The 24,170-nt window shown below is 39.1% G+C and overlaps 4 protein-coding genes across 5 annotated transcripts; 1 reads left to right on the top strand and 3 right to left on the bottom strand.

The window, feature by feature from the left end:
• Positions 1-32: 32 nt before the first annotated feature.
• LOC128710178 (sialin) lies at positions 33-5,602 on the bottom strand. Its single transcript, XM_053805223.1, has 6 exons — positions 5,566-5,602; positions 3,044-3,252; positions 2,700-2,936; positions 1,603-2,031; positions 1,371-1,527; positions 33-427 (listed from the first exon to the last, which is right to left on the bottom strand). Exons 1-6 carry the CDS (start codon positions 5,600-5,602, stop codon positions 33-35), a joined length of 1,464 nt encoding a protein of 487 aa, XP_053661198.1.
• Positions 4,441-13,545, top strand: LOC128710177 (2-hydroxyacyl-CoA lyase 1). 2 transcript variants are annotated; one of them, XM_053805222.1, is made up of 5 exons: positions 4,441-4,447; positions 11,485-11,522; positions 11,751-11,873; positions 11,939-13,251; positions 13,326-13,545. In XM_053805222.1, the coding sequence occupies exons 1-5, from the start codon at positions 4,441-4,443 to the stop codon at positions 13,543-13,545; spliced, it is 1,701 nt and encodes a 566-aa protein (XP_053661197.1). The 2 variants fall into 2 exon arrangements, with proteins under 2 accessions (XP_053661197.1, XP_053661196.1); XM_053805221.1 differs by lacking the exon at positions 4,441-4,447 and having other exon boundaries at positions 11,475-11,522.
• Positions 13,546-13,704: 159 nt separating this feature from the next.
• On the bottom strand, positions 13,705-18,245 carry LOC128718181 (uncharacterized). The gene is made up of 5 exons (XM_053811851.1): positions 17,824-18,245; positions 15,871-17,119; positions 15,625-15,791; positions 14,190-15,438; positions 13,705-13,887 (listed from the first exon to the last, which is right to left on the bottom strand). Exons 1-5 carry the CDS (start codon positions 18,243-18,245, stop codon positions 13,705-13,707), a joined length of 3,270 nt encoding a protein of 1,089 aa, XP_053667826.1.
• A 2,338-nt stretch (positions 18,246-20,583) lies between these two features.
• Positions 20,584-21,363, bottom strand: LOC128709195 (uncharacterized). Its single transcript, XM_053804179.1, has 3 exons — positions 21,266-21,363; positions 21,001-21,139; positions 20,584-20,891 (listed from the first exon to the last, which is right to left on the bottom strand). The coding sequence occupies exons 1-3, from the start codon at positions 21,311-21,313 to the stop codon at positions 20,584-20,586; spliced, it is 495 nt and encodes a 164-aa protein (XP_053660154.1). The 5' UTR covers positions 21,314-21,363.
• Between the last annotated feature and the right edge of the window lie 2,807 nt (positions 21,364-24,170).

Here is a 24,170-nt window from a genome sequence, read left to right as displayed (position 1 = left end):
ACATAGCTTCCGGATTATGGTTCGATGTGGGATTAGGTATGCTCGTGACCGGTTGTCGTTTGCGTTTGCTTCGGTTCGTTCCACTTCTGTACCAGTCCTGAACCGAAGAAGACGAATATGAGCGCTGGCGCGATGTAAGCGGCGGCTCCAATCATGAAGACATATTGCCATTCGTCCATCGTGCTCTGTTGCGCGGTAAAGTGCGCTACCAGGATGGGTGAGATGAAGCCGCTAGACGTTCCGACGAAGTTAATGATGCCGTAAAGCGTTCCGGCAAAGTTTGGCGCCAGGTCCTGGGAGTTTTGGAGATTGGTCATCGTGGATGCACCGTTAAAACCGAGCGAGAGTGTAATGATGGCGACACAGACGTACGGATCAAAGCCGATGTAGATCAGCCCGACGAGAAACAGGCCGGGTATTATGTGAGCTGCAATTAAAATGGAATCAGTAGTTGCTCAGTCAGTTAGAAACGTTCAGCTGAGTGTGTTGATATAAAGCCATAGGTTCGCCATAGCAGATCGATCGATCCACTGAGCTGTGGTAAATATGGCTCTATTTATACGTCGTCAATGCAACTGAAAAGCTGTACACGACGCAGCCCGATATGTTTATGTTGGCAATTTCCTGCGAAAATTGGCGTCAATTATCTATGCCAGTGGTAGAAAGATGAGTGGTAGTTGATTCCGTAACGATATTCGTACATGTACGCGTATGTATTTATTGAATGTATTTCGCATTGCCGTTGATACCAATTGGAAAGAGCTTAAAAACGAGCTGTGGGTGAACTAAAAAAAGCACAGCTACGAGCTTGTTATGCATACACGATCGGTCATGTGAATGTGAATGTGACGTAGGCTTCAACCTTCCCTATATCCCTTTTCCAATGCAATACAACATGTCTATTCGAAAAAGTTGTTTAAATATTTTTGTAAAAACGTGCTAGCATTTGTCCAATAAACAAATGGTTGTGGTCACTATTGCTGTACTACATCGTACAAAGCAATTGAAATATGTGCTGTATTTATATCCTTCCTATTCTAGCGTTAACAACGATTAATTATAAACAAAATTGAGCTAGCGAAGGAGTTTCTCTGAATAAATTGCTTGGGAATTAACTGGTTCAGAAAATTCACCTCGTATATTATTCAGCTGCACCTCGACATATTATTGAATCGACTACCAGAAATCACCACCGTGGATTATAGGTTTCACCGGGGTTTTCTCACTTGGCATCTATCTTGACGATGTAGATTTTAAAATGGGAATGAGTTATGTGTGATCTAATGATTTTAGGTGGTTCCATAGGCAAATCACCCTAGCTAGTAATTGACTATGATATTCGGTTAAAGATTATGATTGAAAATACTTACAAAATATGCAAAATGATTTGCGTATTGCTGTAACGCTAATAATTGATTTCTTTCGTAGCATATCACCTATCGTGCCGAACAAAAATGCCGCCAATGATCGGGCCAAGTAAGGCAATGCAGATAGGAATCCAGCCTTAGCTAGGTTAAATCCAAGCACCTGTAAAGTAGGAAAAGAAGGCGGAGGTTCTAAAATAGCCAGAAACAGCCTTTCGTTGGTGCATGCAGAACATACCTCGCTCATAAACTTGGGTGCAGCTGTTATCAAGAAGTACAAGCCCCATAAATTGCCAAAATGTAACACTAGCAGGGCCAGGAATGGTGGTGATGTTGCCAGCGATGCAATGGGTGGTAAAAGCTTCGATTTGAAGACCGTATCGCCTAGCGACTTTTCGATGTAATCCTTTTCTTCCGACTTAATGCGAGGGTGTGTGGCTGGGCTATCGGCCACGATAATGTACCACAGTACTGCTGCGATGGCAGAGATGGCGGCAGGAATGTAGAACGCAAACGACCAGCCGAGGGTTTCGATTAGAACGCCAACCAGAGGCCAAGTTATTACCGTGCCAAATGTGCCACCCATGAGCGCCGACACGAACTTTCCCTTCTCGTCTGGTGGTGCCCATTTGGAGATGAGGTTGTGCAGAGCGGGATATAGAAAACCCTGGTGATTGTATCAATATGTAAGGTAAACAATAATTATGAACATTGCTTTTAAATTTTTACCCTAATAATAATGCATCATTACATGCCCTACTGTGCAGTTAACATAGAAAATGAGCGGAACAATTAAACTAATCATCTAGAAGGCAAATGCATTCGAAAACGTTAAATTCTCGAGGCTACATGTAAAACGTTTGTAAAGGAACTTTAAACCATTTTACTTTCCTTTCACCGGCAGAAGAAGAGATAAGTTCGCATTGAAACTGTTACATAATAATCAGAAGCTGTTAATAGCGCCGGTAAACAATCGAGCGGGAAATCTCTTATAATCAATGAACCAAAATGCAATACTTTGCTTATGCGAAGCAGACATTTCCATTGTGCGTAATATAACATTTTAGGAACGATTGCTTTAGCTATAATTATAAAAAGAATTTAAAAAATAATAGCTTAATGATTTGATGTTATAAACATGCGTGTGCTTCAACAGTGCGTACTTTGCTTATGAAAGCACAAACTTTGAAAAAAAAAAACAAAATAGAAAACAATATTGATTTAAAATGATGAGACAACTAAATAAAGAAACAAAAAAACGAAGTTATGTATGAAACTGTTCCCCGGCAACAACATTGAACCTGGGACCCGGGTGGCAACCCAATGAATACTTACACCTAAAATTCCTAGCGCCACGCGATTGGCAATAGTGGCCCACATGCCATTGTCGGCGGCTAGTGGTGTCAGCGCGGTGAGGAGTGCGCTAAATGCCAACGACAGCCCAACCATGTTACGTCCACCGTAACGTTCCGCAAAAATGCCGGCCGGCAACGAAGATATCAGATAACCGTAGAAATAGGCGCCCAAAATGATGCTTTGATCGTGTGAGCTCCAATTATACCGTGGACCATACTAAAATAATGGAGAAAGCAACCGGTACGGTGGGGGATAACATAAATGACAAACATACACATGCACAATGGCAATGATTGCTACCGCGATCGGATCGCATCACCTACATCTGGGATCTTTGAATGTCCTATCGTTGTTTGATTAATCGATTGGTCAGTTATGTTGCCTTGGTGGACGGGTACGGATTGTTTGACGCTGCTTTGAATCGGCTGCACCATGGCCAATATATTGACGGACATGTTAACTCGCAACATATAGCTGATCAGGCATGCCATAAACAGCATAATGGATACATTGAATCGGGTCGGTATGTGATCTGTGAAGTAGAAAGGGAAAAGAAAGCCATGATGAGATGGCGACAACAGCAGCAGCGGTATTGGAAACGGTATCATTTTTGCTACTAGTGAATTATGTTTAAATTTTGCACCGGACGCTAATCGCGTCGTTGTGCCATTCATAGCAATATTGTTACGTTACGCCGGTTCAGGTGACATGTGTAGATGCCGTTGAATATATTGTTTTTATGTGGTCGAAAGTATCACTGCGGTCACAGTCGTTCGGTCTGTGGTTGGTGGTGTAAATTAGTCAGACAACAACACGTGCTAATGATATAAATTTGCCCGAGCACGGTTATATGTACGGTGGAAAACAAAGGTCTTTTGCAAACATGGCATTTTTTCTATACGCGTTTTCATATCACGACTATTTGTTTCACACGATATCGTTCGATATACAAAAACACACATATCGAGAAAAGTCATGTGTAGTAACGAATGAGTTACTAGCCTAGGTTTTGAACTTAATATTAACAACAGATATTTTGCATGAGTAATCAAAATCGTGATGATAATAGTCGTGACCATTGCAACATGACAGAGCATTTAAATTCTTATTGAAAATTGATGAATTCTTTAGGCATTTTTTTAAGATACCGGCGTACAATTTCACATCTTGTTTACCACCCACCTGTACTTCAGTACCATTGGCATAAGATTCTTCAAGTCGTACCGTCAGGTAAACATGCAAACGCACAGGATATTGCTTTGTACCATATAAGATATTCTTTGTTGCGTCAGCTGGTTAAGACGATCATTACCAAGCGCTGACAAGTTTATGGCCTTCGATGTGCTATCAATTTGATTGCCTAAGTTGAAGTAATACGGGATTTTGAATTGGTAGCGACAAGTTATTTATGGATGTATGTATACACACGAGGCTGAAAACTTGCCGATGAATAAGACGTTAACTGTCGATATACGACGATTGGAAAATGTGTGGTTTCAGACATTTCTGTGTTTAAGGATCGCAAAAATGTCACATGCTTTGGCAAGGTTAAACGAAATCAATCAACCAATATTTACTTATTACTTGCTTGGGCGAATAGGATAGGCTAGGAATGATGATATAATAATGAAGATGCCATGAAGATGAAGGTGCCTTAATTATGCAGCATGGTTTAGTAAGACGCACGTCCATTGAGCAATGCAAAACTTATACAAAATAAATGAAAAGTAGTAAATGTCTGTATGTTCGAGTAAGTATACTAATTGAGAGGTGAAAAAGATGAAAAACCTTTATTGTACAACTGATATAGTCATAATTACGATTTAACATAATTATGTTACAGCAAATGTTAGCACCCTCAGGAACAAGTGACACTCTTTGTTCTGAAATCTTTTCCTGTTACACAGTTGACTGACCCTGTGCATGTTAATCACTAACAACGATCACCTGCAGTTGCCTTTGGGAGAATGTTCAACAAACGGTAGAGTAATGGTTCGGCATTGAAACAAATGGACGCAATTGATATTAGCTTCTTTCAACCTTAATCTTATGCTGAAGTATAAATTATGCGTGTCTAGCATTCGATCACATCAGTTTACTAGTTGAAAGAGACCAACATGCATCTAATTTGGGTCACTCTCTTGTCTTTTGTCGCGCTAGCGTGTACGGCCCCCAGTCCGTGCGATTTACCGAGTTTATCCGAGGTGGGCAGCCAGTATCTAGTGTTTGGACAGGATTGCCGACAGTACGCTTATGGTTACAATGCTGGATCATCGGCAAAAGTTGAATTGAAGAACGCAAACGGTACGGTATTCGGAGCCTACCACTACATCGATGCCAACAATGTAACGCAACGGGTTAACTATACGTCAAACGATGTGGATGGGTTTGTGGTGGAAGCATCCAATTTGCCAGTGCCTGTTAAGGACACCACTGCAGAAGTTTCTGCTGTTACCGACGTCCCAACAACATTGCCCACCGTTTCTGCCGAGAAGCAAACAACCCAGCCAAACCTAGTGCGCGATTCTGTCTCCGGCGCATCAGTGGATCGTAACACATTTTTCAAACCCATCCTCTCGGTATGGTTCCCGGCCAGTTCGTACAATCGTGATCCCATGGTAGTGCAAAACGCTGAACTAGCTCATAAAAAGCGAAAGGAATAGCGATTGGAATGTTCGCAGGGGATTTTAATGTATGCAACTAATAATTGATTTTTTTTCACACTTACAAATAAATAATTTTTCTTAGAACAATCTCATATGAGCGATCATTATTTGAGCGTACGCTATCGACATATTTAAGTATTGTCCTTTCAAAAAATTGATCACATTTTTATGAAACTTACCTATCGCTTTGATGAAATGCACAAGTGGGGCGTACATCGTTGTAGCTTTGGTATGGAACCTTTTCTAATAACTATCTGCTCAAACTATTCAGCACAATTTATCACAGGAAATAGTTGCAATCGCTCACTTAATAATGTCACTAGGCATGCATCGAAATTGGAACACGCTTCAGGAACTAAAATTTGCAGTCTCGATGTCCCGCCCGTGTCACGCTTGGATTCAACTGTTTCACTACCGGGCACCACCACTGTATAACCATGAAATGACGGAAGATTCACCTTCACTAGACGCGTTTTATTTTGCGAACCGTTCCGTTCAAACGCGCTTAGAATTGATATTATACGATCGTGCAACCTTATATCGCTACAGGTTCAGCAACAGCTGTTCATGGCTCTGCACTGTTTATCGGCAGTTCCGATGACTGAGGTCAAGTGCCTCGATCGGTCGATGCTCAAGCCCAGTAGATGCTGGTGGGTGCTGGTGGCATTGTAAAGCACATGGCTAATGCACTATAGCGTGGCGGGGCGTACAGTTGAGATGTCTGAAAAAAAGAAAACGCAGGATATTGAAATATTAGCAATAGTTAGCACCTAGCGGTTTCAGATTATACACGTTTCGAGAATGTTGTTTTCCTTATAGATATTGCTTTTCGATCACAAGTTCATCTGTTTATCAGGAGTGTGTCCGTATAAACACACTGTTACATTTGGAAATATGATATGAGTCAACCTGTTCGCTACCTACTAACGGACATGCTTTAAGGATCATACGGCGAAGGTAAAGGCAAATTTTCAATATCTTCAATGTGCGATCAATAAACACAGCATTTGTGTGTTCACGTGGCGACATGTAATAGACAGGTAGCGACTTTATATCGGAGGTCATCCGTAGCAATGTAGATAAGCGGACAGGTAAAACAGGAAGCAAGCAGAAGAGCGAAAAAATGTCATTAGAAGCACAGGCGGTAGCTGTGACCCGGAGGCGCAACGCATCTCTACAATATAACCTTGCCGTTTAGGTAAAAACATTTCTGTGATATAGCTGTGTGTAACTGCGACTATACAGAGCAGATCATTTGGATGAGCTCGTCGCCGGCGCGACAATCGTATGATAACGAGTGCTAATTTGTGTGTGTCAATTACTTTAGGGCAATAGAGCGCATTGTACTGCGAAACAGGGAAACTGTATTGTGTGTGAAGCTGAATGGAAAATTGTACATTTTTCGTATCAGTGTGTTTTTTTACTAAAATTAAATTAAGACAATAAGCCTCTAGTATAACACTGGAAGGGAAAAATAGGCAACAAACTTTAAAAGTTATCAAATTATCAAGTAACAAACGCAAAGCTGAAAAGCGTTTTAAAATAGTTTTCAAAAATAAACCCATCACGCTTCGTAGCGCTTGCGTATCAGGGGTATTTTAGCGAACATGTATACAACGATAGCACTGTTTACGAGGTATTTATACTAAATGGATCGAGTTATATAGCTTGTACCAAGCTAGACATTTACATAAAGCTGAATAAACAAGTTAAATTGCAGGTGTAAAAGATAAATATTAACAAGATAACATTGCGTACTACACCATCCACAATCCACTAAAGAACCATGTTAAGGACAAAATGGCAGTAACTTCGTCTGGCACTATGCAGAACAAATCAAACATAGGTTAAAACATGTAGTTAAAACATCATGATGACCCATTAAAATAATACACTATGAGGGCTGATTATAAAATTAGAGCATCATGTGCGTTCCATTGAACTGAACTGAACTGAACATGACATTGGTAGCTGTTGTTTATGGAGATTCTGTAATAATAAAATGTACCATGAGGATTTAATTGTTTTGAGGATTTGTGTTCGAGTGTTTAATAATGTCACTTTTTAGTGCTGAACTAAAGCACTTCGTTGTCAATATTTGAGCGGAAGCACAAATTACTAGTTGCTAATTAAATTACCGGCATCAGTGAATTATACGTTAGCAACATCTTCAATGCCAATGTAGGAGGAAGGCTTGAGTGAATCAGTAGCAGTAGATGATTATAACCGTAGTCGTGATAAGCTTATAATCGCCACAAATAGGCCATAGAGTACTTTTCCAGCTTTTGTGTTTTCCATCTTGATGAAAAACCGTACTGTTATGTCGATCTTGATTTTATGCTACATACTTGTTAGATGATTTGCGACGACAGCTACAAAGATTAAAATTCACACCGCACACAATAAGAATTGAATCTTTATATTTCCTCAATATTTAAACCGAGTTTTTACTAATGTTTCCACAGTTCCTACATGCTAATACGCGCAACAAATTAACTCAAAGCTCTGAAAAATTGCTAAACTGTACACTTGCACGGTTATCTTCACACTTTACGGCAATAGTTTTATCTTTCATAAGATAAAAATTAGGCTGAACAAAAGGCTTGATGCTGTGAAACACTTTATGCCACGCGCACTGATTTTCAACACACTGGATCAAGTCTACTAACAGCAACACTCCCGACGGTCGTACAATGTGCGATGCTGATCACAAACAGACTGATAGAGAAAATTTCCCACCCGAACGTTATATTGGCGAAAAAGCTTTCTCGTGTGTGCGATCTTCGCTGGTTGCTGTCGCAGTGCCACTGGATGTGCTAACCGATATCGCCGTGAGCGAGCCGATGTTTTTCTTCGCAAAACTGGCTTCGAGTGGGTCCGCCAAGATGTCATGCACACATAGGACATCAACTGATCGTAGAGCGTGAATGGTGATTTTTGAGTTGCAAACTAGTCCTACGCAGGAAGATCGGACGAATCGTATGCAGAGTTTGTTTATTTCGACATTGAAAAGTGCCATTTGAAGATAACAGACACCGACAGGCTGAAAGTATTTGGATTGTTGATATGGTTAGCAATGTATGTGTGCATTAGGTACCATAATTGAATAAATTTTTGCATCAGTGCATTCATGGGTATAATATTTTGAAAGATCGGTCATGGAAGGAATTCCTTTGTTTGCAAAGAGTTAACAATTAATTTACTGTCCATTCGCAAATGCCGTGAAGAGCGTTGTTTTATTGCAAATTAGGTGCCACTTTTTATTTTTGTAACGATCCAAAGATCCACAATGGACTATATTTTCTAATTTTACAAAAAGTCTAAGTGAGTGGACCCTCAAAAACTCATATCTTGAGAGGCCAATCGTAATCATTTAAATTAAAATTAGCTGTTATTGTATAACTTTAAATTGGTTATGGCTATGCTTGTATTGTTACAGTGGGTGGGTTGGTAGTTGCTAAAGCTAAACTTTTGAAATACACGCAATATACCCTAAAATCCCTTACTAGGTATATTATTGTATATCGTAACCTTAACTTTCTATATTCGGTTATAGGGTTTCGCTGTCAGGGCATTTTGTACCAACCACATTTATTTGGTCTTGTACATGTTGTGGGAGTTATTTAACCTATGTAAAAGCACATCTTAAAGGGTATTTATTAAACAGTGTCACCCAAAAACGTTGTAGCAAAACGTGTTATGAAAATAATATCTCAAATCGAAATACAGTAATTTTCACGTAAATACCCTGTTTAGTATTGCAAGAGGTCTAAAACAGGGCTTCAGAAATATATTTACTTTTACGATTTGCTTAAATACTGAACTATTTTTAAATAAATTTAGAAAAAATCATATTCGGAAAAGTCATATTAATTTCGAACCGAACAAACATTAAAAATAACTAGATATATATTGTGTAAATGTATGTGATAATGTGCGTAACAATAGAAAATATAATTAAAAACAATTAGTTTTTGTTCTTCATAGAATTACATATTTAACTTCCATTTCATTTTTTTTTATTCATGAACAACTAGGCCGTATTGCTTTTTCAACTATTTTATGTTCTCATAAAATGAACAACAAAATAATTATGTTACGCATTGTTGAATGAGTACATCGTTCTTTTTCTTTACTGGCGCTAATGCCTCAAGATGTCTAGGCATACTATGTCTGGATTACTATTATTTATTAACTTGTAGCTGGATAGTCGGTCCTACGTATTGCGAATTGGTCCGAGTGGGATTTTGGTCCGGTCCTGTTGTGAAAAGACCGGCGCCGCTATTTACTACACTACCAGTCCGCTCCAAATGTTTATATTACTTAAACGCAATTTAAATGTTAATTAAAATAGTAACCAAAATGGGTCCAAGATAACCCATTATACCACAACGTGTGAAATTTTTTAGGCAACAGGTACTCTTTTCTATTTAATCAACTAAATGACTCAGCTTATTTTTAATGGTATCAAATGATAATTTAAGATTAAATTAATTGATTTAAAGAGATAATTTATCCCACTTTACTTACAATTTCGTGGGTCAGTTTTGGCCGTGGTTAGTTTTGGTTAATTTATGTAGTGTTTTGTAGCGTCAAAATTTCTAGAAAATTAAGTCGAAACTTTAAAATCACAACCCTTTGTAATCTAACTTATTCTAAATCGATTAAACTTGTGTTAAAATGATAATAGACGACAATATATTACAATATATGCCATTATGTGACAATATATTTTTGAACAAAAATTGAAAAAATAACGAATAAAGTTATAATTGTTGTATTGAAAAATTGAATTTTTGTTCCTCAGATATCTCGAATCTGATGTCTCGATCTGATCTTATATCTCGATATCTGAAGATAGTCAAATGAAAATAGTGTGTTAGCTTTTTGGATCTTTTGTAGATGGACTATCAAATTTCATGCCATTTGAAATAAGATTTCATACCCCTGGGATGCAATGGGTTAAGCTGAGGAAAACTTCAGCTATTTTTAAATTCAAATTTGAAAATATCGCTTTAAAATAAACATCGCAAAGCATAGTATGCACATAGTGCAATTTTAAGAACAAAATGCATGTTTTGTCCACACGTGATCTCTCCCGTATATCGTCAATATGTTCCATGTCGAATATAAAATCAAATCCGGACTGTTTCATTCTAACATGAGCTAACTATCAGAATACGTGATAAAAATAAATTTAATAAGCAATGAACTATGAACAAAGAATAATGGCCATGGCTTACGTTGTACGGCCTTGTCCTTCTCAAAAAAACAAACACATTTGAATTGAATAGTTTATAAGAAACAGCTTATAAATACAAAATTATGATTTATGGTTCGCCAAACATTTCCTTGTCTATCGATAAATGAAGTTTGACAACCCTGAAATGCAAAATGAAATGTGTGCTTTCAGTATGTGGAGAGGATGAGCTTTAGAAAAGTCCAACTCTGATGATTTTAATGTAGTTTTTTTATTCTAAGTGGTAGTCGTTCTTTGATGACGACAAAATTTACTAATTCATATGCTAGGATTATAATATTGTTATCGTTTATTTCTGCATCGTTTCAACAATGTATAGAAGAAATAGTTGCGTGTATTAAGCTTATGCTCAGAAGTGTAAGCAGTTTTCTCGACATGTGCTCTCGCTCTCTCTTTTGATGGTGCCGATTTGACAGATAGCGATGAGAAAAGTCAAAACAACGTTTGTGCTGTTGTTTTCGTTGTTGCAGCTGAATTGTCTTGTGTCTTTTTATTAATCATTGACCGATGTTGCTTGTTTTTGTTTTTTTTTTAATAGTATAAGTATGTAATATTACGTATGTATGTATGTTTTAGCTTTTATGTCGAGCAAATCTTAGGACAGTCAGTCAAAAAACGACGCTTGCCACGACTTGTGTCAAATGATAACACATGAGTACTGATAACAAACCGCAACTGTACATCGTTGTAGCGGGATTTAATCGCTCAGAATAAGACAAAAGTGCGTTGCACCTAGACGATTTACGAGTTATCTGCCTGAACGGTTCGTGCCTTCATTTTCATAAAGTTAATTTGGAGAGAGGTTATAACATAGCATTCCGTGCCGAAATGGAATTAGACGGTAACGCAGTTCTGGCGAAGTCACTACGGGAGCAGGTTAGTAGCAACATCACCACACAATTAGGAAAACGATGTAGGGTTCAAAGTTTGAATTATTCTACGATGTTAGCCTTCTGGTCATAAATGCGCTGTTATCACATTCATGCTAACCTGGACTGCAGATAAAAAGTTGCTTCGTAATTGTGATTGGCGAACCTGAAACAGTTTGCTTAGTTGTTAAGTGTATTTTCACCTAGTTTATGTGTATTTATTTATATAATTTAGGGTATTGAATATGTGTTCGGCATCGTTGGAATACCTGTTGTTGAACTGTCGATGGCCATGCAGGCCGAAGGGCTGAAATACGTTGGAATGCGCAACGAACAATCGGCTTGCTACGCTGCACAAGTAAGTGATTTGGTCAAAATTATTGTTCTACTCGTAGCACATGTATCAACCAATTTTCATTTCAGGCCATCGGATATTTGACTGGCAAACCGGGAGTATGTTTGGTTGTTTCAGGACCGGGATTGCTGCATGTGACTGGAGGAATGGCGAATGCGCAAGTAAATTGCTGGCCGCTGTTGGTTATCGGTGGTTCAACATCCCAGGACCATGAGGGTATTGGTGGATTTCAAGAGTGTCCTCAAGTGGAGTTGAGTAGACCATACTGTAAATATGCAGCAAGACCTCCAAGTGCGGCCTTAATTCCGATGCACGTAGAAAAGGCTGTACGCTTAGCGTGTTATGGTAGGCCTGGGGCAGCGTACCTGGACTTCCCAGGCAATCTTTTGACTGCAAAGATAGAGGAGGATGCTATACCAAAGCAGTATGTCCATCCGCTTCCTCCGGTACCATTTCCGGATCCGAAGCTTGTTGAAGAAGTAGCACAACTTCTTTATACTGCAAAGCGTCCGTTAGTGATTGTTGGCAAAGGCGCAGCTTATGCCGGATCAGAGTTGCAAGTTCGTCAGTTGATACACCAATCCAATCTTCCGTTTCTTCCCACGCCTATGGGAAAAGGGGTCGTACCAGATCTTGACCCTCAGTGCATAGCTCCTGCTCGTACGTTAGCACTGCAAAAAGCGGATGTTGTACTGCTGCTAGGCGCTCGCTTGAATTGGATATTGCATTTTGGCCGCCCGCCGCGTTATAGTTCGGATGTAAAAATTATTCAGGTCGACGTTAATGCGGAAGAAATGCATAACAGCGTTCCCAGCAAGGTGGCAGTTCAATCGCATATTACTCCCTTCACTGAGCAACTGATAGATGCACTAGCAAAGAAACGTTTCCGCTTCGGCTACGATAACGAGTGGTGGAAGGACCTGCGGACAAAGTGTGAGAAAAACCGTAAAACGGTCGAAGAGATGGCACTAAACGTTGAAACTCCCTTGAATTACTATGCGGTATTCCACCATTTGCAACAGTACATTCCTAAAGATGCTATCATAGTCAGCGAGGGTGCTAACACGATGGACATTGGTCGTACCCTTTTGCATAACAAGCTTTCGCGTCATCGTTTGGATGCTGGAACTTTTGGTACGATGGGTGTAGGTCCGGGATTCGCAATTGCTGCGGCTCTTTACTGTAGAGATCACTGTCCGGGCAAAAAGGTGATTTGTGTGGAAGGAGATTCTGCATTCGGGTTTTCGGGAATGGAGCTGGAAACAATGGTACGCTACCAGCTGCCTATAGTAATAGTTATAGTAAACAACGGAGGAATATATGCTGGATTTGATAAGCAAACATACGATGATATGCGTTCCGGTGGTGATCTAACGCAAGTGTAAGTTTGATGGAGCGATGTAGTATGCAATGATTAATTAATCTAAAGGATTGCTTATTTTTTGTCTAATTTAGTACCCCAGCTTCAGCATTGACGCACGAGACACGCTACGAAAACATGTTGAGCATGTTCGGTATGAAGGGCCATTTCGTACGCAACATTTCGGAACTTCAAAATGCCGTCAAGGAATCTCTTACGGCCACAGACCGGCCAAACATCATAAATGTTGCAATTAGTCCGCAGGCGGATCGTAAACCACAAGACTTTAAATGGCTCACAGAATCGAAGCTTTAATCGGATCACGATTGGACATAAGATGCATTTTATTCGTTGTAACTTTTAGTGGTGCTTGGTAAAATTATCGTAAGGGTGCGTAAGGTGCGTAAACGATATCGATTAAATTGGGATCGAAGTGAGGAAACATTATATGATGTATTGGGCAAATAAAGGGTATTACTTTTGAAATTTTGCCCCATGTTTCTTCCAATTTCTGAGTCGTTCTACGTTCATTTGACCAATGCGCCAACGTTGAGATTCCGCAGTTTGACTACAGTAGTTAAGGAATAGTTTTCGATTTTTCCCATCAGCTTCAAAACAATATGTTTCATCTTTCCCGACAAAGATTTGCTTGGTATCCTGTTTTGTGAGAAATTTTAAACATTAATACTCTGTGTGCAGTTGTACATGCTAGTGATGACTGTAGAATGTAGAACTATGAAACGGTAGGAACCATTTGTTGAAGAAACTAGGTGGAATTATAAGAGAGATATTCAATTATGAATAACGTGTTGTGAATGTGAAAGTGAATGTTAATTTGTTGTTCAGTAAAACACCGCCACGATGATGGAAGTACATTTAATATTGTTTTCTCGTTATAGCGAGCGTTTGATTGGGTATGACTGATTTAGTATAAGAACTGATTACGGCGGTATACTTACCACATCATACCGGAACATCTGATTACCCTGAAGATTGTGACAATGAAATAGTTGCAATTCGGCACCAACAAAATGATTGGAAACATCAACACAGTTGGAAGATCGCACTGCTATGACGTCGCGACGCCAAGTAAATCGAAAGTGCTGCTCAGAACGTTCAGGAATTGTTTTATTGTTAACACAAAGCGATAAAACGATCCGTTTCTCGGCAGTGCTGTCGCTCTCTTCCATACAGAGGTTCACGTTTGCTTCATTTTGTACGGCACCTGAGGCAAAATCTTCTGGCTCTATTGGAGGATAATGGTCGACCAAATCTGGTGCAATTTCCTTCATAAACCACCGGAAAGGCTTGCAATTAAGCTTTTTACGCAGTTGCTGCATCTTAGAAAGATCGCCAGCATCGATAGCAAATCGATTGGGATCTCTAGCATAAACATAGCGTTTGTATTCATCCATCCACACTTCTGCTACACGTTTATGGTTTTTAGCCACATAGTCATATGTTCTGGCACTGGGAAATGGAGAGTAGCTGCGATAAATATGACCAACCCTCGAACATGGGATATCCAGCATGCGACCTCCACACATCCAAATTTTGAAACTTAACTCATATTGTTCGGCACCCCATATCTCGAGCTGTTCGTCATATCCACCGAGTTCCCAGAAAAAATCAGCACTTATGGCAAAAAGTCCTCCAGCCATCACAGGACTAGGGAAGGGGTTAGTAGGGTCTTTCTGATCCTCCGGGCGCAGGGGCAAGCGTTTGTACAACATATTCCAGTCGAAAGCACCGCGGGCACCTTCATCTTGTGCTACAAACGCAAATGTATCATCTTTGATAACATCTATGAAGGGGCATACGCAAGTGCGATAGTTGTGAGCGATAGGTTCAAGCAAAGGTGGAAGCCAATTGATACCCACTTCGACGTGAGAATCCAGAAACAACAGTACATCGCCTGTGGCTGCTTTCGCACCTGCTAGCCGGGCCGTGATGAGGCCGTTCCGTTCTGGCAGATGAATGACGCGAACCAAATGCTTTAGATTTTTTGCTACATAATCATCCAGAGGCTGCTTGAGGAAACGCTTCAAACTGCCATCGTCAACAAGAATGATCTCTTTAAGCAAAGTTGATGGTGTCCGGCGTATGATACTGTACACGGTACGCAGTAGTGTTGTCCAATGTTCGTCGTAAAATGGTACGATAATGCTCGTCTGAGGTAAATTCTTAGAATAATTGATGCGATGACACCTGAAATAGGAAATATACTATAGTAGCAGGAGTAAAAGGAAGCAGTATTTCTGTCGAACGATAAAATTATATAAGGAAAGAATTATAAACTGATTCGAAGTTCTTGCTATACTCAGTTTCTGTTCTTCTTAAGATTTTGGTGTTTTGTATTTGTTTTTCTTACAAATATTCATTTATCGCTATTACATAAATTTAGCACCGTACGTCTTCCATTGCTTCAACAATTTCAAGTTCACAGAACCGAACTTCCACCGTTGTGTGATACTGTTAGTATCACAGGGATTTACAAACACCTCTTTAGCCAAAGGATCACTATCAATGCACACTCCATTTCGTTTGATTTGTTGTGTTTTCTGAAAGGAACAGTGTATGAAGTGAACATAGGTTGATGGGCAAGAATCTGGCTAGCTCGCAGTTGTTCAATAAACTTACATGATCGTATTGGAAAAATTGGTTCCCCTGGTGCATGTGACACGTGAAAATTGTCACAGCTGAACGAGGTTTACTCTCCGGGACATCGAAACATTCTTCGCCATCCTTGAGCTGTATATCGCGGTGCCAGCTGTGTACAAAGTACTGATTCCGATTCGTTGGTTCCTTAAGGTTATTAGAACAAGGATATAACCCAATGGGCTTTCCTCGGCCTCGTTGCATTGTGTCGATACACATGGTAGAATCGGCGACATTCTGAATGGAACCAGAAGCATATGGTTCAGGCTCGACAGGAGGATAAAGTTCAATGATTTCTGGGGCCACTTCCTGCAGAAACCATTTAAACGGTTTGCAGTTAAGCTTTGCTCGAATCGCTTTCATTTTGGTCATGTCTCCTGCATCCGCTTTGGCGTAGCGCTCTGGATCACGATCGTAAATGTACTGTTTGTATTCATCCATCCATATTTCTGCGACACGTTTGTGATTCCGTGTGATAAAATCGTATTTTCTAGAGTTTGGGAATGGGCTGTACGAGCGGTATATGTGTCCAAAACGGGAACAAGGAGCATCTAACATACGACCCCCACACTGCCAGATTTTAAAGCTTATTTCGTACTGTTCCGCTCCCCATATGTCAAGCTTATCGTCGTAGCCTCCGAGCTCCCAGAAAAAATCGGCTGCTATCGCAAACAGCCCACCGGCCATAATGGGACTAGGAAATGGATCCGTCGGTGAGATTCTGTTTTCAGTTTTAACCAGAATGCGTTTGTAATGAAACGTCCAATCGAAAAGTCCACGACCACCTTCATCCTGGGGATGCACGTCAAACGTTTGATCGTCGATGACATCGATCAATGGGCAGACACATGTTTTAGGATTTTCAGCAATTGGTTCTAGCAGCGGAGGTAACCAATTATATCCTGCTTCGGTGTGCGAATCGAGAAACACAAGAACATCGCCAGAAGCAACTTTCGCCCCAGCAAGTCGTGCTTTGATCAGACCGGTACGCTCCTGTTGTCGTATCAGTTTTACCTTTGGAAGGTGTCCTTTAATGAAGTCTTCCAGTTTATCATGCAGGAACTCCTTAGTGCTGCCATCGTCCACAATGATGACTTCTTTTAAGAGATGAGGTGGTGACCTGTTAAGCACGCTGTATATAGTTCTGAGCAAAGTACTCCAGTGTTCCTCATAGAAAGGAACTACCACGCTTGCCACTGGTAGCTCACGCAGGTATGATTTTAGTTTGCAACTAAAATGAAAGGTTTAAAGGTACATTTTATTACTAACCATGAGAGCTTTCACATTCGTCACTTACGGATGTAGATGACTGTTTTTATGTCGTTTGAGGTCATCGTAATATACATCTGATCGATGATGAGTTTATCTTTCGTAAAAAGCACCTACTAATAGGGACAAAATGTAGTTCATTTCTAACCTTAATTTCATTCATGTTCATATCGAAAGTATTGATTTTAAAATATCGTTCTACCTATTATAGAAACAAATTTTGATTTTCTCTTTCAATTCACATTGACTTATCACTGACACGTTGCACATTTGTGTGGCGTAGAACACATGAGTTGAAACCTGATCTGAAATGTCCATTTGAATAAACATTATTCCAAACAACAGCTTTCATCTTTGCCAGTAGACTATCAATGAAATTCATTGTACTATATGTTTGATCGGTTCAGTAGTAGAACATAGTTGAACGAATTTCAAACATTTTGAAAAAGCACTCGCAGAGCAACGCTACTGATCAATGTGTTTTACTGGTTACAACACCGGTTGTTCGATTGTTCGACGTAGTGCCAAAATGACACGCGTATTAAGCATTGTGTGTTTGTACCTGTACACGTAAACAGTTTGATCGGAACAGTTCAGTAATTCTTGAAGCTGTGTTGATAAGCATAAATAAAATAAATAAGCACAAATGGTCGAGTTGGTACCTACCTTGGGTGTCTTAAATCGGCTATCGAACGATTAATGCTGATCTTATCGCTTAGTAAAGCGTTGAAACCGTTCTGGTAATAAAGCTCCTTCCGCTTCTCGCTGTCGCTTTCTTCCGGGCTAAGAGTTGCTACTTTGCCTTGTTCACCTGGGCCAACGCGGTTCAAATCGTTCTGTATCTGTTCGTAGTTATGGTAATCAATTTTCTCCACGCTACGGCTTTTGTGCGGCAAATCTACGAAATGCTCGCCAAAATGTCCAACTCCGATGTTCAAAATTTGTTGATTTCGTTGACGTAACAATAGAACCAAAAACACTGTAATAACGATCAGAAGTAGATAACGTAGAGGATAGAGAAATTTAACTGCGGAGCGGACGATCGATCGGATGCGCGCGTGACGAGCTTTGCGCAGTTTATCATCCATCACGAATCAGGTGAAGCCCAACTCTGCTGCACACCGTGAAGGGGTTGTGAGTTGCACTGAATCACAATTGGTCCGATAGGTTTGCAGTCCCTTGCAAACGCCAACGCAGGCGCGATAACCGCGTGAAACAGTTATGCCGTATTGTCACGCCGACAAAACCATACTGATAATGTTTTTGTGCGATAGCTACGCACCCCCAGATATTCGGACAGCTGTTCTGAAGCACTATTACTTCATCACCCATTAAACTTACGTGTTGATGTAGACTGCTGGACGTGAATTGGTGATAGTGTTGACGCAGCTCGTGCATACTTGCGTAATGCATTCAGCATTCAACTGTCAACGGTATCAACATTTTGGCTATCGCCTCTGCGAAAGAACACGTTTGCAATTTTTTTAAATGGAGCTTAAAGACATTTTTTTCAGAATTTTTAATTTTTACACATAAACCAGTAGTTACAAATAAAACGTGTCGTGTAAACGTTATATTTTGTCAGGGTTTTGTCAGCAGTAAAGCATCTTTGAACTGTAGATTGAATTGAATTTTTAATTTAGATGGATATCTGCAGCTCAGATATCCAGGCGAGAACAGATATCTCAGAGAACGATCAGGAATTATAATCTTATTGTGTGTAAAATTATTTGCATGGGGAGAAAATCAAGTACGTTCCCTCTTTACGCATGTTCTCTCTTGTCCAATGAGTTTTCTGAAATTAACTTTTTTAACCTTGTTTATGTAAATTGGTAACACCCACAATCCTAACAATGCAAATCAGTATTTTATAAATTTCTGAATGATGGAAAACAAGTACCTTAACCCATTACATCCCGGGGGTTAATCCAAATGACATGAAACATTTTAAAAACAAACAGAAATGAAACAGAAATTACCCAAAATAGGGTGCTGGAACATTATTTTCATTTGACCAACTTCAGATATAACATTTTTCAATACAAAATTTTACTTTTTCTTTATTTCCTTCAAATTTCTTTAAAAAAAACTACATAAATGACTAAAATTAACCCACGTAGCTCTTCAATTATCATCGAATACTATTAAAAATAAAGCGAAATTTAATAAAGACAGGGAACTATCGAACTACCACGTTTTCGTTTCAGGGCGAGAATTGTCAGCTGGAAATCGGGTAGGGACTTTGAAATACATTGAAATTTGGTAGTTTGGTCGTTTTGACCCATTTTCATAGTAAATTGATAAACATTTGTCCTAGTACACTCTTACACTCTTAGAAAATTGTTTTAAAGAAATATCAACCTAGTGACGCAAACTATTCACGTCATAACTAATGATTGTGTCAACAGTAGGTTAAATCCTAGCTCGTAGTAGGTTGGCGGCTTTCCTCGTTATGTTTTTCTGCAATATGTTCGAAGGAAGTATGGGTACACTTTTGATGCCATATCAAATAATTCCCAACGCGCATAATTAGCTACGCATACGATTGCTGAAGAATGGCTCACGGTTATGCTAACGATGCTTTAAATCGGTTTCAATTACATATATTTCAAGGGTGTATGATGCGCAAAATCTTTCATTCTTGACGTATCATGTAAAATATCCGATGACGCTTAGGTGAATTAAACCAGCAAATTATATGAGCCTGAGTTGCTTCGATCGTCACCGCTCCACGCTCCATCTTGTTGGAGAAGCAACCAGACTGTTGGACTGCTTGGGGAAAATGTCTCCCGTAGGAATTAATGTAATGAGCATCCCATGGGGAAACCTTTTATCGGATGTGATCGATTTGTTTAGTGATGTAATACTTTATAGTTTCTGTGAGAAATAAAAATAAGCTGTGAAGAATTATTTACTACACGTGGTAAAGTATGGGACTTCAACTGCCAATGTTATGAACGATAAATGGCGACAAACGCAATGATATCATTCTATAAATTTTTTATAATCATATCAAGATTTCAAAATCGGGTTATAAAATGTTTTAAGATTAGTTCGAACAATATGAACAGGTTGAACAATAACTTTTTTTTCGAACAAATGTTCGTTTAATATTTGAAATATTTTTTAAATTTATTTTACGCCCTAATAAGAATCGTCCTTACTGTCGTCAATTTATCTTTACCCTTTGTGGTACACTCTCAAAAAAAGGTCTCAAGATAAGTATGTGAAGCTAGAAAAATGTTTACAAACGTGTGGCACGTAAGTTTTGTCCATTATATTGTTGGATTCTTGTGTATAATCTTGTTTATCTCTGAGCACTTCTAAAGTTTCGTTTACAAGGGATGGAACAAGGAATTGGAAAATTGTTCTGTATTGAAAGATTAAATTTTTTCATTAAGGATTTGCTTGTGTGGAATATTTTGTTTACGCGGCAACTGAAGTTGGTTTTGGAACGTGAAATGCTACCTTTTGTCCGTTTATGATCTTATTGACCTCTCCTAGAGCCTGCTGCACAGCAATGGAAACGGTTTCAATGAAATTCAGCTCGTTCTGACCGATTGGACAGATTGTGTGGCAATTTTTACTAGCTTCATTAGTAAGGGTTTTGCGTACTTGAAGCTTCTGGAAATGGACCGTATTGTAGTTTGTGATCGCGGCATCAATTTGTATCGAGCGTTTGCCTCGTTGGTCCCCCATTGCTCCCAACACTTTGCCGACCAGTTTTCGAGCCACTGCATTGAGATAAGCACAATGTTGATCATTTATTGTATGATTAATGTATTAAGCTTACAGAGACTGCACGGAACGGTATTATCAATCGAACATAAATAGTAAACTTACCTTCACTATTTTTCAACTTTTCCACAACATTACCGGCGAAAACCATACCTTTCTCCATAATTTTTTGTACGGTTGCACTTGCCTGGTCGTTGGCAGCACGTTTTTCCTTCGGATGGGCTGTTCCGATTTCCGCTGCCGACTGTTTCGAAGAATGAACCAACGAGAAAGGCAAACAACGTTCCGGAAAAATTTATGGTCGTGCCAGAAGGTTGTCGACGTACAATCATTAATCAATCGTGGAACTAGATTGTACAGTATAACTTACCGCAAGGATCAACGCGCCAAGCATCAATAGTGCAATATAGGTCCTCATAGTTGAAACGGTTGTTTTGAAAGTTTACTGTATCTGTTCTGTTCGCAAGGTTCAATTTAGTCGTTTATATATATGGGTAAAAATCGGCAGGTCAGTGGGTGGTTTTATCATGATATTGACACCGCGAGTAATTGGATAATTCCGTTCGACATGGCTTTATTTAAAATTATTCAAGCATGAAGGTAGCAATTAAAACTTTCACGGTTTGTAAATGTGCTATGATCAATGTAATATTTTCGAAAAATAAATGTATCACGAGATAGAACAACAAATCGTCGAAAAAAGCTGTAATTCGCATACGCTATTAGACATATGATGATGATTCCTTGTGGAATTTGTTACTTTTTTAGGTGACAATACCTTAGCAGAGTCACCTTTTTTTTCTATCTAATGAAACAAGCGGAACGTATACAAAAAATCAGTTGTCGTATATTGTGGTTCAAGTATTTTTTCTCCTGTGGTGTACGATATAAAAGACTGCCCGAAACAATGGAAATACTTAATAGCTTTGTATCACCTAATAATTGCGAGCGCGAAAAAACTTTTAAAACATTTGGCGTCTAAGCGTCTCGTGTCATGGCAGCCATAGTGTCCGAAAAAGGATGAAATTTTTCGATTTAGTCAGATTGTGGTGTGCTCTCGGCATACCATGTACCCTGCTGGGCCTGTACATTTGTCCACCACGAGCACCGGTATCATTTTTAAGCAATGTTTTATGACCGTACTAGCGAAACAAACGCCTCAGGGGACAATGCACCACGATGCACTGGAGTGACCAGTAGACTGAGTTTTTTTCTAGTTGGTGTTTTAACATATCCAAGTTGAATAACCCCTTTGTCTAGAGCTCGTATCCATTCGATATGTACGATGTACTAGTATGCTTGAATGATAATGCCGTAACAGTAGTCGAAGTGCCAGCCTGGCAGAAAAAGTATATTTGGAAAGATGCATAGCGATGGTTAACAGATCAAAGATTAGTTATAGCTAAAATAGTTGGATAAATTACAATTTTGCTACAATTATTCAAGTATTCAACTGATTTCGTTTTGGCTAAGTTCATCGCTCGAACAGGTATCAAATTAATTTCTAAGCAATTCGTATTGGTTTTTAATTCAATACTTTATAACACAAGTATGTTCGGTTTAAAAAAAATATCCCAATGTATATGTAATATACGGAAAAAGTTGATAAAATATGAACATAGTTTTTAAATTTCAAATAAATTCATGTTGTATAGAGAACAGTAAACAGAAACAATATCAGTGAAAATTATAGTAAGCGTTCATATGCTTACAGTAGTAACAACAAGTATCCAGAAGAATAATGAAAATATGATGATTAAGAAATAATAAAAAAAAATGTTCCAATAATCAAATAATGCATTTTTATTAAACAAAATATTGCTGACTTGAAAAGTCAATAAGCATTAAAAGAACGTATGACGTCGGACGTATAGAAAAGTATCGCATTATTAAATGTTGCGGCAACGCCGCTTTGTGTATAACCAACCTAATGTAGGGTAGTTCATTAGGAGTGTTCATCCGTGGCTCTATCATCAAGCCAGCGGAAACCCTTTTTATACTCAGGCTTTTATTCTGTTATGCATATAAAGTGTTGTTCTACAATGGAAACTTTTGGTTTAAGAATGTAGAATAATATTTCATTTCAATGGCTCGATAACACTGTTTTAAATAAATTAAGTGAATGAACATAAATAAATTAAATCTCTATGGTACTAAGATATTCTTTTCAATTATATGTTAAATGGTAAATAAATCTAGTGAAATGAAATGTTATCTAGACATACAAGGACTAAAGTCAATTCTAAAATAGATAGCAACGTGTTTAAGTAAATGATTGTCGGCATTTCGGGCAACAGGTTTCGCCTATGCTAATGGAGTGGAAATGATACTGCAGGAATGTTAAGCAATGTCTTTTTCCTGCAAATGTCCCTTGCGCGTAGCTTATCACTTTCTATTTGCTAGATTTTGCTTGACGAGCACAAACAGTCGATAAGTAATAAGAACCTAGATGCTCTCTACAAGTGTCCGGGCAAACATCTCTCATTGTGAAGCGTTAAAAGTGTGGGTTGTCGGTAGAATTCTGTAACGGATGCGGGAAATACTGTTGCTTCTGCTAAATATTGCAGCTTACGAAGGCATCGGTATCGATGTGTTGCTCAATGTTCGCGAATTGATGCTCGAGAATGCTTGTGTTTGACGTATGTTACGTATGTTTGCAAATGAGCAGGCTACCAAAAATGCCGAATGAGAGAACGCACCGTGCTGCTATGGAAGGTCGCTCTCGCTAAATTTGCGCTAGGTCGGTTAATGCGCAAGCGCGTACGGTCGGGTTTCCGTTCATTCATATAAAAAGGATTGCTGAATCTGGCTATAAAGGATATCAGAATATAAAGAGGATTGCACTGTTGGTTAGACGATTCCAGTCGCGACGCTGTGTGGTTTGCATAGTGGATTCCAGTTGCTTAGCGGTAGTGTTTCGTTTAGCGTGCAAGTGCATTTTCTATTATTGTACTTGAAGTGTTCGGTATGTGCTATTGACTAGAAATTGTGTACTATCATATATTTATTTGTGAGATAGAATGAATCATGTTCTACGCTGTTGTAAAAATGTGGATTAATGCAGAAGTACATGTACAGCATCGAGATGGTGTAAATTTTGTAGCTAGTTGAAGAACTGTGCTATGCCCAGGGATGCTGTCACATTAGCTTTGGTGAAATAATCAGCAAGACACACTATATTTGTATGACGAACAGTGAAATTTTAGGATGTTTACTGATAATCGTTTTTGTGATTCATAGTATGAAAAAAAGATTAACCTATGATTAATCGACGG

The sequence above is a fragment of the Anopheles marshallii genome, chromosome 2, assembly GCF_943734725.1.
Source record: "Anopheles marshallii chromosome 2, idAnoMarsDA_429_01, whole genome shotgun sequence".
In the NCBI taxonomy this organism is placed as follows: Eukaryota; Metazoa; Arthropoda; class Insecta; order Diptera; family Culicidae; genus Anopheles; species Anopheles marshallii.
The sequence above is the reverse complement of the archived record's forward strand: the minus strand, read 5'-3'. Positions and strand labels throughout refer to the sequence as shown.

Bases quoted from the DNA above. Each gene is read 5' to 3' on its own strand.
- LOC128710178 (XM_053805223.1), bottom strand. From the start codon at position 5,602: ATGTACGCCCCACTTGTGCATTTCATCAAAGCGATAG. The intron at 3,253-5,565 runs GTAAGTTTCATA...TCTACTTCACAG, and splicing joins GCATTTCATCAAAGCGATAG to ATCACATACCGACCCGATTC. The intron at 1,528-1,602 runs GTATGTTCTGCA...CCTACTTTACAG, and splicing joins CACCCAAGTTTATGAGCGAG to GTGCTTGGATTTAACCTAGC.
- LOC128710177 (XM_053805221.1), top strand. From the start codon at position 11,475: ATGGAATTAGACGGTAACGCAGTTCTGGCGAAGTCACTACGGGAGCAG. The intron at 11,523-11,750 runs GTTAGTAGCAAC...TATATAATTTAG, and splicing joins CGAAGTCACTACGGGAGCAG to GGTATTGAATATGTGTTCGG. The intron at 13,252-13,325 runs GTAAGTTTGATG...TGTCTAATTTAG, and splicing joins GGTGGTGATCTAACGCAAGT to TACCCCAGCTTCAGCATTGA.
- LOC128718181 (XM_053811851.1), bottom strand. From the start codon at position 18,245: ATGGATGATAAACTGCGCAAAGCTCGTCACGCGCGCATCCGATCGATC. The intron at 15,792-15,870 runs GTAAGTTTATTG...TGTTCCTTTCAG, and splicing joins AATTTTTCCAATACGATCAT to AAAACACAACAAATCAAACG. The intron at 15,439-15,624 runs GTAATAGCGATA...TTCCTATTTCAG, and splicing joins ACGTACGGTGCTAAATTTAT to GTGTCATCGCATCAATTATT.
- LOC128709195 (XM_053804179.1), bottom strand. From the start codon at position 21,313: ATGAGGACCTATATTGCACTATTGATGCTTGGCGCGTTGATCCTTGCG. The intron at 21,140-21,265 runs GTAAGTTATACT...TCTTCGAAACAG, and splicing joins TTGGCGCGTTGATCCTTGCG to TCGGCAGCGGAAATCGGAAC. The intron at 20,892-21,000 runs GTAAGTTTACTA...ATCTCAATGCAG, and splicing joins AAAGTTGAAAAATAGTGAAG to TGGCTCGAAAACTGGTCGGC.